Raw genomic sequence first — 13,684 nt, forward strand, 5'->3', positions numbered from 1 at the left:
GATGGCACTTGGAGTAGTGAGTTGGGGAAGCCTCACAACCCACTGGCACTACAATTGAAATCAAAGAGATGTGAACGGATTGAACTGCAGCTCATAATCATGCAAGCTTTTTTCCATTACTGTACTACATTAGTACTTTTTTTTTTTTTTTTGCTCTTAAGAAAATGATGAGGATTTAACTTGGGCGGTAAAGTTATTGGTTGTATATGTTGAGAATAACTTCTACCTTTTTTATTTTATTGCAAGTATTCCGTACATCTTGCGGCAGGGATCGGCAACTTTTATGGGGGGGTTGGGACCACAAGAAAACAGATCTCAGTATGAGGGCCGCAGTAGGTCGTTGGTCTGCGTGCCACATCCATACCCCCCCCATCCAATCCCATCCCATACCCCCCCTCCCCCCCATCCCCCCCCCTCCCTCCCCCCCATCCCCCCCCCCCCCCTCCATCCCCATCCCATCCCCCCCCCCCATCCCCATCCCACCCCCCATCCCCATCCCCCCCATCCCATCCCATCCCATCCCCCCCCCCCCCTCCCCATCCCCCCATCCCCCCCCCCCCCTCCCCCCCCATCCCATCCCATCCCATCCCATCCCTGTGTTTCGGCATTATAAGAACATACTGCAACAGAAGAAACCTTATGCCATATATGATAATAGTTGCTCAGGCTGCTAATATATGGTGATAACGCTGGGTAGATAAGTGTGTATATATAAAAATGTATTCGTGGAAAGGTACATTTTAATTCTGAAAATGTGTTAATTTATTATTTCTAACATGAAATGAAAATTTAAGGCTTTATTGTCTAGTCTTTGGTTAGGTTGTACATTACTGCTGGGATGTGAATGGTTCAAATTAAGTATAATTTTTCATATCGGATCATGCTTTTTATACACTTAGTTTGTGTATGTTTAACCCCATGATAAGGTGACTCAACAATGTAAGGGATAGCCGTATACAGTACTTTTGGCGGAAGGTAGCCTAGCGCTTTAGCATGTTGTGCCAGTGACCGAAAGGTCGCTGGTTCGAATATCCGAGCCGACTAGGTTGAAAAATCTGTCGATGAGCTAGGCAATTAACCCTAACTGCTCCTGTAAGTCGCTCTGGATAAGGGTGTCTGCTAAAATGTATTGTAGTTCTGTTTACTCAAGTAAAACATCTACAAATAAGAGCACCAAATGTAACCACCTTGTTTGGGCCAGAGAAAAAGTTGTATAGTGATGATTAATACATCACTATACACTACTCTTTAAAATACATAGTACTGTTTTGGTGATGTTTTGAGCTTCGTATCTGTTAATAGCAATTTTTGTTTTGTTTTAATGTAGCAATGTGATTTTTTTTTTTGTAAAGGAACATTGTCCATGGAAGTGTCAATTTGGTCTGACTGACAATGGTTATGTTTGGCTTCTAATATTTGTTTTGAACACATTCTACGTAATGGAGTTTTAAATCTGTTAGATCTAAAACATTTTGGTTTTGAGTTAGTTTTGTGTAAGTTGTAAACAATAATAGATAAAGATATATTATATTGACAAAAGTGCAATATTTTAATTGTATTCTAATGTATTGATGTAGTATATGAATCTATATCAAAATAATATAGGGATCATAATGTACATTTGCATTAGAGCTGATGATATTTTCACAGCCATTGGATTTGTTAAACTTTCTACTAAATATGAATCTAACGCTTTCTCTCCTTTTCTGCCTTAGATTGTTGTTTGCATGTACTTTATAATATACTGAACAAAAATAAACGCAACATGTAAAGTGTTGGTCCCAAGTTTCATGAGCTAAAATAAAATAACCTAGACATTTTTCATACGCACTAAAAGCTTATTTCTCTCCAATTTTGTGCACAAATTTGTTTACATCGCTGTTAGGTGAGCATTTCTCCTTTGCCAAGATAATCCATCCACCTGACAGGTGTGGCATATCAAGAAGCTGATTAAACAGCATGATCATTACACAGGTGCACCTTGTGCTGGGGACAATAAAAGGCCACTCTAAAATGTGCAGTTCTGTCACACAACACAATGCCACAAGAGCATTAGTGAGGTCGGGCACTGATGTTGGGCGATTAGGCCTGGCTCGCAGTCGGCGTTCCAATTCATCCCAAAGGGGTTTGATGGGGTTGAGGTCAGGGCTCTGTGAAGGCCAGTCAAGTTCTTCCACGCCAATCTCGACCAACCATTTCTGTATGGACCTCGCTTTGTGCACGGGGGCATTGTCATGCTGAAACAGAAAAGGGCCTTCCCCAAACTGTTGCCACAAAGTTGGAAGCACAGCGTCGTCTAGAATGTCATTGTATGCTGTAGCGTTAAGATTTCCCTTCACTGGAACTAAGGGGCCTAGCCCGAACCATGAAAAACAGCCCCATACCTTTATTCCTCCTCCACCAAACTTTACAGTTGGCAATATGCATTCGGGCAGGTGGCGCTCTCCTGGTATCCGCCAAACCCAGATTTGTCCGGACTGCCAGATGGTGAAGCGTGATTCATCACGCCAGAGAACGCGTTTCCACTGCTCCAGAGTCCAATGGTGGCGAGCTTTACACCACTCCAGCTGACGCTTGGCATTACGCATGGGGATCTTAGGCTTGTGTGCGCGCGCGACTGCTCGGCCATGGAAACCCATTTCATTAAAGCTCCCGACGAACAGTTATTGTGCTGACGTTGCTTCCAGAGGCAGTTTGGAACTCAGTAGTGAGTGCTGCAACAGAGGACAGACTATGTTTACGCGCTACATGCTTCAGCGGTCCAGTTCTGTGAGCTTGTGTGGCCTACCACTTCGCGGCTGAGCCGTTGTTGCTCCTAGATGTTTCCATTTCACAGTAACAGCACTTACAGTTGACCAGGGCAGAAATTGGACAAACTGACTTGTTGGAAAGGTGGCATCCTTTTGACGGTGCCACGTTGAAAGTCGCTGAGCTCTTCAGTACGGGCCATTCTACTGCCAATGTTTGTCTATGGTGATTGCATGGCTGTGTGCTCGATTTTATACACCTGTCAGCAACGGGTGTGGCTGAAATAGCCAAATCCACTCATTTGAAGGGGTGCCCGCATTATTTATATATACACACACATACAGACACACAAAAGTATCATATGAATTGCAAAAAGAAAGAAAAAATGCAGGACGTAAAATATCATACGAAATGGATGACGTTGTACACAATTTTCGGGGACACATTTTGGCTTGAGTGCTACTTTCAAAACCAATGGCTGAAATGATACAAAACTTTTAACCTTTTACTTCTTTTAAGACCTTCCTCCTTCCTGTTTTTGTTCTTCTTTCGTCATTTTATCACAAGAAAAAAAACTATCACTTCACACAACCGTTTTATTTGTATTTATAACATGTAAAAACATTTTTGTGAAGAGCATGCATACAGATGTAGTGTATATGACCTGCTGCATGAAGAAGAAATGGATCATCATAGCAGTCACTTCACAAATGGCAGCATAGAAGAGCAGTGGAACATGGTGCTATGTGGATAAAAAGACAGTTGTGCTGTTAAGTCGACACAGTACAAATATTCAACAACTAATTCACACTAAAAAAAAATCGTATATATTAAATCATCCCAAATGAAAAGCATTGAAGAGAATTGATATTTCAGTGTACTTCCTGAATTGACCCCAACCCTGGAGAGCAAGCCTACAGACTGAAGCCAGACATGACGAGGTGCTGTGCAGTGTTTCTTGCGTCAAAGTACGACGTGTCCGTCTCGTCCTCCGGCTGAGGAATGAAGGGCATGCTCTGGTTCTGAAGGTTATCCCAGTCCAACCCCGCAAACAGAGTGTGGCTCCTCAGTTCTGATGCAGAAACAAAAACAAATATGGTTGTAGCAGCAAAAATGGAATCATTATAAATAAATAAAAATGGTCAATTTCAAAATGGTATTATTACTGTTATTACTGGTTAAACTGAACTGCATTAAACTGGCCAAAGAAACCCTTGCCTTTGAGACCAGCCCGTTTGTTCATGTCCATGGTGAGTAAGATCTCTATGGCATTCTGGGAATTGTGGGATAGCTTCTCCTCACCGTTGGAATATCTGAGATTAAACAAAATAAATGCATGATTTTACTTTGCCATAAAAGGCATGTCACACTGAGAACATAACAGATGCCATGAAACAAATAATTTACATTTGACATTTTAGTAATTGAGCAGACTATCCAGAGTGACTTACAGTTAGTACATTCCACTTAAGGTAGATAGCTACAGTGGGGGAAAAAAAGGTATTTAGTCAGCAACCAATTGTGCAAGTTCTCCCACTTAAAAAGATGAGAGAGGCCTGTAATTTTCATCATAGGTACACGTCAACTATGACAGACAAAATGAGAAAAAAAAAATCCAGAAAATCACATTGTAGGATTTTTAATGAATTTATTTGCAAATTATGGTGGAAAATAAGTATTTGGTCACCTACAAACAAGCAAGATTTCTGGCTCTCACAGACCTGTAACTTCTTCTTTAAGAGGCTCCTATGTCCTCCACTTGTTACCTGTATTAATGGCACCTGTTTGAACTTGTTATCAGTATAAAAGACACCTGTCCACAACCTCAAACAGTCACACTCCAATCTCCACTATGGCCAAGACCAAAGAGCTGTCAAAGGACACCAGAAACAAAATTGTAGACCTGCACCAGGCTGGGAAGACTGAATCTGCAATAGGTAAGCAGCTTGGTTTGAAGAAATCAACTGTGGGAGCAATTATTAGGAAATGGAAGACATACAAGACCACTGATCATCTCCCTTGATCTGGGGCTCCACGCAAGATCTCACCCCGTGGGGTTAAAATGATCACAAGAACGGTGAGCAAAAATCCCAGAACCACACGGGGGGACCTAGTGAATGACCTGCAGAGAGCTGGGACCAAAGTAACAAAGCCTACCATCAGTAACACACTACGCCACCAGGGACTCAAATCCTGCAGTGCCAGACGTGTCCCCCTGCTTAAGCCAGTACATGTCCAGGCCCGTCTGAAGTTTGCTATGACTGTAAGTCGCTTTGGATAAAAGCGTCTGCTAAATGGCATATTATTATTATGCTAGAGTGCATTTGGATGATCCAGAAGAGGATTGGGAGAATGTCATATGGTCAGATGAAACCAAAATAGAACTTTTTGGTAAAAACTCAACTCGTCGTGTTTGGAGGACAAAGAATGCTGAGTTGCATCCAAAGAACACCATACCTACTGTGAAGCATGGGGTGGAAACATCATGCTTTGGGGCTGTTTTTCTGCAAAGGGACCAGGACGACTGATCCGTGTAAAGGAAAGAATGAATGGGGCCATGTATCGTGAGATTTTGAGTGAAAACCTTCCATCAGCAAGGGCATTGAAGATGAAACGTGGCTGGGTCTTTCAGCATGACAATGATCCCAAACACACCGCCCGGGCAACGAAGGACTGGCTTCGTAAGAAGCATTTCAAGGTCCTGGAGTGGCCTAGCCAGTCTCCAGATCTCAACCCCATAGAAAATCTTTGGAGGGAGTTGAAAGTCTGTGTTGCCCAGCGACAGCTCCAAAACATCACTGCTCTAGAGGAGATCTGCATGGAGGAATGGGCCAAAATATCAGCAACAGTGTGTGAAAACCTTGTGAAGACTTATTGAGTATTGAGAAACTTTTGTTATTGACCAAATACTTATTTTCCACCATAATTTGCAAATAAATTCATTACAAATCCTACAATGTGATTTTCTGGGAAAAAAAATCTCATTTTGTCTGTCATAGTTGACGTGTACCTATGATGAAAATTACAGGCCTCTCTCATCTTTTTAAGTGGGAGAACTTGCACAATTGGTGGCTGACTAAATAGTTTTTTCCCCCCACTGTAGGTGGGATAACCACATCTCAGTCGTAGACAGCGAAACCTTTCCTCAATAAAGCAGCAAAGTCAGTAGGAAAAGACTAGCACCAGTGTTACTGCAACAAAGTACCTCTGTTGAGAATATTCTGGAAGACAAGCAGAGGGGTTTCATCGTTGAAGGGGGGCACGCCGGTAAGGAACTCAAACAGACACACACCCAGGGCCCACCAGTCCACCATGAAGTCTGATGGGGGGGAACCGATACAGACAGTCAGTAAAATATTCATCTCTTGTGGACAGACTACATAAACATATCTGACTAAATTACCCAAGATTTTTGTTCTGGGTTAACAGAGATTAGTCACATACAGTTGAATTCGGATGTTTACATACACTTAGGTTGGAGTCATTAAAAAAAACTTGTTTTTCAACCACTCCACAAATTTCTTGTTAAACTATAGTTTTGCCAAGTCGGTTTGGACATCTACTTTGTGCATGACACAAGTAATTTTTCCAACAATTGTTTACAGACAGATTATTTCACTTATAATTCACTGTATCACAATTCCAGTGGGTCAGAAGTTTACATACACTAAGTTGACTGTGCCTTTAAACACCTTGGAAAATTGCAGAAAATTATGTCATGGCTTTAGAAGCTTCTGATAGGCTAATTGACATCATTTGAGTCAATTGGAGGTGTACCTGTGGATGTATTTCAAGGCCTACCTTCAAACTCAGTGCCTTTTTGCTTGACGTCATGGGAAAATCACAAGAAATTAGCCAAGACCTCAGAAAAACAATTGTAGACCTCAACAAGTCCGGTTCATCCTTGGGAGCAATTTCCAAACGCCTGAAGGTACCACGTTCATCTGTACAAACACCATGGGACCACGCAGCCGTCATACCGCTCAGGAAGGAGACGCATTCTGTCTCCTTGAGATGAACGTACTTTGGTGCGAAAAGTGGAAATCAATCCCAGAACAACAGCAAAGGACCTTGTGAAAATGCTGGAGGAAACAGGTACAAAATAAACTATATCCACAGTAAAACAAGTCCTATATCGACATAACCTGAAAGGCCGCTCAGCAAGGAAGAAGCCACTGCTCCAAAACCGCCATAGAAAAGCCAGACTACGGTTTGCAACTGCACATGGGGACAAAGATCGTACTTTTTTGAGAAATGTCCTCTGATCTGATGAAACAAAAATAGAACTGTTTGGCCATAATGACCATCATTATGTTTGAAGGAAAAAGGGGGTTGCTTGCAAGCCGAAGAACACCATCCCAACCGTGAAGCACGGGGGTGGCAGCATCATGCTGTGGGGGTGCTTTGCTGCAGGAGGGACTGGTGCACTTCACAAAATAGATGGCATCATGAGGAAGGAAATGTATATGGATATATTGAAGCAACATCAAGACATCAGCTTGGTCGCAAATGGGTCTTCCAAATGGACAATGACCCCAAGCATACTTCCAAAATTGTGGCAAAATGGCTTAAGGACAACAAAGTCAAGGTATTGGAGTGGCCATCACAAAGCCCCGACCTCAATCCTATAGAAAATGTGTGGGCAGAACTGAAAAGGCGTGTGCAATCAAGGCCTACAAACCTGACTCAGTTACACCAGCTCTGTCAGGAGGAATGGGCCAAAATTCACCCAACTTATTGTGGGAAGCTTGTGGAAGGCTACCCAAAACGTTTGACCCAAGTTAAACAATTTAAAGGCAATGCTACCAAATACTAATTGAGTGTATGTAAACTTCTGACCCACTGGGAATGTGATGAAAGAAATAAAAGCTGAAATAAATAAATTCTCTCTACTATTATTCTGACATTTCACATTCTTAAAATAAAGTGGTGATCCTAACTGACCTAAGACAGGGAATTTTTTATTAGGATTAAATGTCAGGAATTGTGAAAAACTGAGTTTAAATGTATTTGGCAAGGTGTATGTAAACTTCCGACTTCAACTGTACCAGATACCGTCACTGTAGTGTCACTGTGCTATTGTCCTGTTAGCCTGTGTCTCTATTCAACAGCGCTGGAAGCAGGGACTGAGGAAATTGGAAAACATTAGGCTTAGTGTTTCAATGTACAATTTGGGATAACAGTAAGATCCACTCACACACTTCTTGAAATATGAGATTTAACAATTGTGGATGATGTGAGGGGGTGTTGTAATTGTGTTTTGCTTGCTAACATTACTGAATCCTGAACAATTGTTTACACTTTGTAAGATAAATGTAATTTATTGTAATCTAAAACCAATATTAGATTGTTTTTTTTTCCCCCCAGCATTAAATCCACACCATGGGCACCAAACATCATATTCCTGGACAAAACCCATATCGATGTTTCAATGTTTGAACAAATGAACAAATTTCATCAGCTTGAAAATGTGCCTTTACAATTAGACCCATCTAGCGGTCACTAATGTTCGTCCTCCACTCTGACAAACATTAATGACCCTCTTTAGAATCTTTAACACCATGTACTGAAAATGGCTTCCCATTAGAATTTCCCTCAATTTAACCCCAACATGGGTCCAAACCCAATAGAGAGGGCCAGAAGCAGCCAATAGTGTGATTGCAGCACGCAAATTCTGGGTGTTCCTACATTTGGGGATTCCTGAATCAGCAGGAACCCCTCCCCCTCGAGCATCCCATTGGTTCCTGAATCAGCAGGAACCCCTCCCCCTCGAGCATCCCATTGGTTCCTGCATGAAAGCCCCCCCCCCCTCCCCCCCGAGCACGCCATCTTCATGCTTGTGTGACACTTAACGTATTCTGGATTTCCCCTGATTGTCTATGCGATTTAAAAATGTGGGTCAAAAGGGAAATAAGTATTTTCTGAGTTTTCTTTTTTTAAAGGGGGCGAAGGACACTGTCTACCGGTGTCCTAGCTAGCTACCGTTGTTGCCCCCCGCTTCTTCTGTGGTGTTTATTGGCGGTTGGCATCCAACATTATGGTCTATTACCGCCACCTAGTGTACTGGAGCACTCCCACCTGGTCTATCTGATTCCTAGCTTTAAAAACGGAACAACAGAAGTATAAAAAGAGGGGTTCCTGTAGATGCAGCAACACCCCGAATTGAGGGCCGCTTCTCGAAGCAGCAAGTACAATGGGGTAACCAGAACCAGCATTTTGAAACCCATCCATGTCATTTTGAATGAGGCAGCCATTTCCTCTGGTACCAGACAGTGAATGCAATGCAGGGAAGCTGAGAGCACACTCATTCCCCTCTGGCAACGTTAGCAAGGTTATGATCAACTTACCACATTTACGACATCCTGAAACTTAAAAAGAATGCCTGTTAAAAATGGCTGGACTGTTGATTTCTCAACAGACATTTATACCTTCATGTAAAGTTGTGAAGAGGATGACAACAGTTATACCAACACACATTCAGAAATGTTTTGACATCCCAAACAAGAAATGGTCCTCTCTTACCATGTGGTTTCCCCGATAGCAGCTCTGGGGCTAGGTAGTCTGGGGTACCTAAAATCGGTACTCCCTCCACAGGTACTGGAGCGCGTCGGACACTCTTAGGGGTCCTGAATGGGGTGTGGGAGGTGGTCGTCGGCTGTGGGGTCTGAAATTAGTCAAATAAATAACTGATAAAAAACAGTATCATGTAAGTTCTCTGAAGCTATATTTCGATCCTACATTTCAATGTAGCCCAGTACCCTCCACCCCTGAACGTCGACTCTGTACCCTCCACCCCTGGAACTCGACTCTGTACCCTCCACCCCTGGAACTCGACTCTGTACCCTCTCGACTCTGTCCCCTCCACCCCTGGAACTCGACTCTGTACCCTCCACCCCTGGAACTCGACTCTGTACCCTCTCGACTCTGTCCCCTCCACCCCTGGAACTCGACTCTGTACCCTCCACCCCTGGAACTCGACTCTGTACCCTCCACCCCTGGAACTCGACTCTGTACCCTCCACCCCTGGAACTCGACTCTGTCCCCTCCACCCCTGGAACTCGACTCTGTACCCTTCTCCCCTGGAACTCGACTCTGTACCCTCTCGACTCTGTCCCCTCCACCCCTGGAACTCGACTCTGTGCATCTACCTGATAGAGGGAGTTGTTGGAGCTGGGTCTCTTCTGGACTGGTGTGACAGCAGCGGGCATACTGTGGTAGGAGGCTGAAGTGACCGTATCCATGGCCCCCACTGAGCCCAGGCCGAGCCGTGAGTTCCACGACATGTTGGAGCGGTTGATGGAGCTGCAGTAGCTCCGGAAGGCCACCGCGTTCCTGGGCTTGAGGAACGAGGGTGACTTGGCCACCCTGGGGTCCAGCTCAGGGACTCGGTCGAGGAAGGAGTGCTTGGATTTGCCTCCTCTCAGGGTGAGCCCGTTGCCCGGCTTTGCCGTTCCTATACTAGCGAAGGTGGGTGGCTGAGGAAGCAGTGGGGCACTGGGTGATATTGCTGGGTGATATTGTATATCGTCTAGATGGAACAACGCCCAACGCCCCTCTTTTGCACTTTGAGCCGACCTCTTAGGGGTTGGGCTGTTGACGACGATGGACATTTCATGAGTCGACCCCTCAGAGTCAGCGCTCAGGCTCCTGCTCAGCTCTTCACCAAATGACGTGCCCTCGATGAAGACCCCCTCTGCTGGTCCACCCAACTCACACAGGAGGTTTTTAGCCACAGCAATGGGACTGGAGCGCTTGGAGACCTGGCCTTCAGCAGTCCCTCGACCCTCAGATCCAAACACCTCCAAATGGACATTGGCAAACACCCCTGTCAGACCAGTGCGATTCTTCAAAGCAATTTCTGGGACACCATAACACCTCTGGTACGCTGAGTCGCTCTTCTTGGAAAGGGATTCCAACTGCTCAGGACTTCTTTCCACCTCCTCAAACACTCTCTTTCCTGCTGAGGTTACCACAACATGGCCTCCCTTTGGTTTCCCTTCGGTGGCACGTTGACCTTCAACTCCAGAAACATAGCCTCTGATTGGTTGAGAGCGATCAGGCTTCTGGGGTGGGGCAGACTGCTCTACCTCGTTAAACTGAAGCCTCTTCTCAGCAAGAGGTTCCGCTTTGGCCTTCCTGGACAGTTCTCCAGTACTGGGTTCTCGGTGGAGCTGTCCACGTAGGTTTAAGTTGTCCAACGATGCCAGAGCAGAGTCCCGGCGCTGCATTCGCATATCAGAGGTCGACTTTCCTCCCATTGGTCCACTTGTATTCCTACCATATAGGTGCAGGAAGTTCTCCATCTCCTTCTAGAAAAGCAAACCGAAAACAATAACACATGTCTTCTAATGACCCACAAATACAGAGGTAGATATTTGAGTGAAATGAAAGGAATTATATATTTGCTGCTGGCTTCTGACCTGCTCTACCTCCCATAGTGGGCTGACACCTCCCTCAGAGTCCGTGGTGGAGGGGAAGAGGCATGATTGGCTGCTGCCTGCGCTCATCGTCTCAAACCTCCTTCTGGACTTGAGCAGCCTGGGAGTCAGGCTCTTGGTCAAAGCATATGAGCTGAACACAAAGCTGTTGGGTCCTGACAAAACAAAGACCGATTTGAATCAGTTTGAGGGAACAGAATCCACTCTCTCCTCTGGACAGGTTTGATTACAGATCTGACCAGTCTGCCCTTTTTGGCTAAAGATTTTTTTTTTTTTACTGAAACACATGGTCATTTACAGAGGTAGAATTGAAGAGACATACCCAAAGTCCGGCTATGGCAGACAGGGGAATGCAGGTATTCCTTCTGTCTCCTCAAGGGCGAACAGAGCGAGTTTTTCCGCTGTTCAATTTTCCCACATGACATAGGGCTGAACACAGCCGAGGTGCTGCTGCGGCACTTGCTCTCCACTGCTGGTGTGTTCTGTGTTTGATGGGATGAGAGCACAGAATGAATATTTAATATGGCAATAGGAAACAATGTACTGTTTCTGCACAAACCAATCATATCACATTTACTATCCTTACTGATGTATTGTCTATGAATACATTACATACTTAAATGCAATTAACTTTACTTACAAGGCCAAGAGAGCTGATCAAAGACAGGACTTGACCAGGGGTGCGGAAATAATCCTGTTTAGGCTTGGCCAAAGATGGGGTTGTCAAAATATCGGCAAGACTCAATTCTGGGAGGAAAAGGAATTAAAATGTAGAACTAAACTAAAGCCTGAAAGCGGATGGGGGTGGATGCAGCTAGCCTAGCAGTTAAGAGTGTTTTTAACCGAAAGGTCGCTGGTTCAAATCTCTGAGCCGACTAGGTGAAAAATCTGTTGATGTGCCCTTGAGCAAGGCACTTAACCCTAATGGCTGCTGTAAGTCGCTTTGGATAAGAGCGTCTGCTAAATGATTTAAATGTTTAGCGTATGCACATACCTCTGTCAAGCTTGACTTTGGAGAGGCCAAAGTCTGTAAGCTTGATGTGGCCTTCATTAGATACAAGCATATTGTCTGGCTTCAGGTCCCTAAAGGATTGAACAGAATACAAAACTTAATCATACTAAAATTTTTTAATAAACTCACATTTCATGAAGATGGATAGTCACTCGGGCTCCCGAGTGGCGCAGCGGTCTAAGGCACTGCATCTCAGTGCTTGAGGCGTCACTACAGACCCCCTGATTCGATTCCAGGCTGTATCACAACCGGCCGTGATTGGGAGTCCCATAGGGTGGCGCACAATTGGCCCAGCATCGTCCGGGTTTGGCCGTCATTGTAAATAAGAATTTGTTCATAACTGACTTGCCTAGCTAAATAAAGGTTAAATAAAATAAAATAAATAAAAAATAAAAGTACCTGTGGATGATTCCATGGCGATGGAGGTAGTCTAAAGCAAGAGCCACCTCTGAAATGTATTTCACTGACATGTCCTCATCAAAATATCCGTAGATGTGAAGAAGGGATTTCACATCTCCTCCAATTAGGTATTCCATCACCTGTGCATAAACATGTAGAGGCAATATACCACAGTTAGGAAAGTGACGTGTCACTCACTGTTGCCATTTATCTTTTTGGGAACACATACCAAATACACTTTTGTTGCTGTTTGGAGACAGTAGAACAGGTGCACGACAAAGGGACTTTTGCTGAGGGCCAATGCGTCTCTCTCTGCCTTCATCTGATGTGCCATATTTTTGTCACGCATGTCAGATTTCTTCACAACCTGGAGAAAAGTTCATAGCCAATAAAGTGTCATTATCCTCAAAATGTCAATGTAAGTTAGGTATTTCCATTTTATTAAACATTTAAAAAGTTGAAAATTATTTCCAACTCCTTCACATTAGCAGCTGTTACTAGTGGTTCGCCACACCCAAAATTAGAAACTTGAGGTGTGGAGGAGAGGTACATAGCAGTGGTAAAACCGTTGATCACTTGCCTTGATTGCATATAATCGTGGATTACATTTCTTCCGTGCAAGGTAAACCTTTCCAAAGGCACCACGGCTGATGGGCTTCAAAACAACGAAGTCATCGATTGAGGCAGGCCTTAGTATATCGGATCCCTTCCTATCTGCACAAGAAGTGGGATGTTTTTCACCCGCATCCATTACTGCCAGCTAATCGGTCATACAGCTAACGTTAGCGTGGACTTTTTAAACTTTTCAAGGGGCACACATCCTGAGTGTAATTTAAAAAATAAAAGCGTGCATGCAATTAAACTAGTTAGCTGTTACATTTCAAAATACCTCAATTAAATCTCATGAAACAAATCTGTTTCCTTTTTACTAAACTGACAGATAACCTGACAGACAATAAGGCAAGTTTGTTTTGAAATGTGAATTCTGCTCCCATAGACAGGGGTCCTGCGTGACGCTATTCGTGGCCAAAGAGAGTGCCTATACGAAAACATTCAACTAGTCAAGAATATGAACACATGAAATGCA

At 44.0% G+C, this 13,684-nt stretch overlaps 1 protein-coding gene across 3 annotated transcripts; it reads right to left on the minus strand.

Moving 5' to 3' along the window:
• Positions 1-3,325: 3,325 nt before the first annotated feature.
• LOC311109410 (serine/threonine-protein kinase greatwall-like) lies at positions 3,326-13,592 on the minus strand. 3 transcript variants are annotated; one of them, XM_084152274.1, is made up of 12 exons: positions 13,178-13,592; positions 12,827-12,964; positions 12,598-12,737; positions 12,181-12,269; positions 11,827-11,933; positions 11,509-11,668; positions 11,169-11,341; positions 9,897-11,057; positions 9,271-9,412; positions 5,954-6,067; positions 3,967-4,061; positions 3,326-3,820 (listed from the first exon to the last, which is right to left on the minus strand). In XM_084152274.1, exons 1-11 carry the CDS (start codon positions 13,346-13,348, stop codon positions 4,012-4,014), a joined length of 2,445 nt encoding a protein of 814 aa, XP_084008400.1. In that variant the 5' UTR covers positions 13,349-13,592; the 3' UTR covers positions 3,326-3,820; positions 3,967-4,011. The 3 variants fall into 3 exon arrangements, with proteins under 3 accessions (XP_084008400.1, XP_084008401.1, XP_084008399.1); XM_084152275.1 differs by having other exon boundaries at positions 3,569-3,820; positions 5,947-6,067; positions 13,178-13,449; XM_084152273.1 differs by lacking the exons at positions 3,326-3,820; positions 3,967-4,061; positions 5,954-6,067 and adding an exon at positions 8,718-9,116 and having other exon boundaries at positions 13,178-13,449.
• Positions 13,593-13,684: the final 92 nt, after the last annotated feature.

The sequence above is a fragment of the Coregonus lavaretus genome (assembly GCF_964263955.1).
Source record: "Coregonus lavaretus genome assembly, chromosome: 34".
NCBI lineage: Eukaryota > Metazoa > Chordata > Actinopteri > Salmoniformes > Salmonidae > Coregonus > Coregonus lavaretus.

Excerpts from the sequence above, each read along its gene's own strand:
- LOC311109410 (XM_084152275.1), bottom strand. The coding sequence starts at position 13,348 with ATGGATGCGGGTGAAAAACATCCCACTTCTTGTGCAGATAGGAAGGGA. Across the intron at positions 12,270-12,597 it reads CGCCATGGAATCATCCACAG|GGACCTGAAGCCAGACAATA; the intron begins GTACTTTTATTT and ends TCAATCCTTTAG. Across the intron at positions 9,413-9,896 it reads CCAACAACTCCCTCTATCAG|ACCCCACAGCCGACGACCAC; the intron begins GTAGATGCACAG and ends GACTAATTTCAG.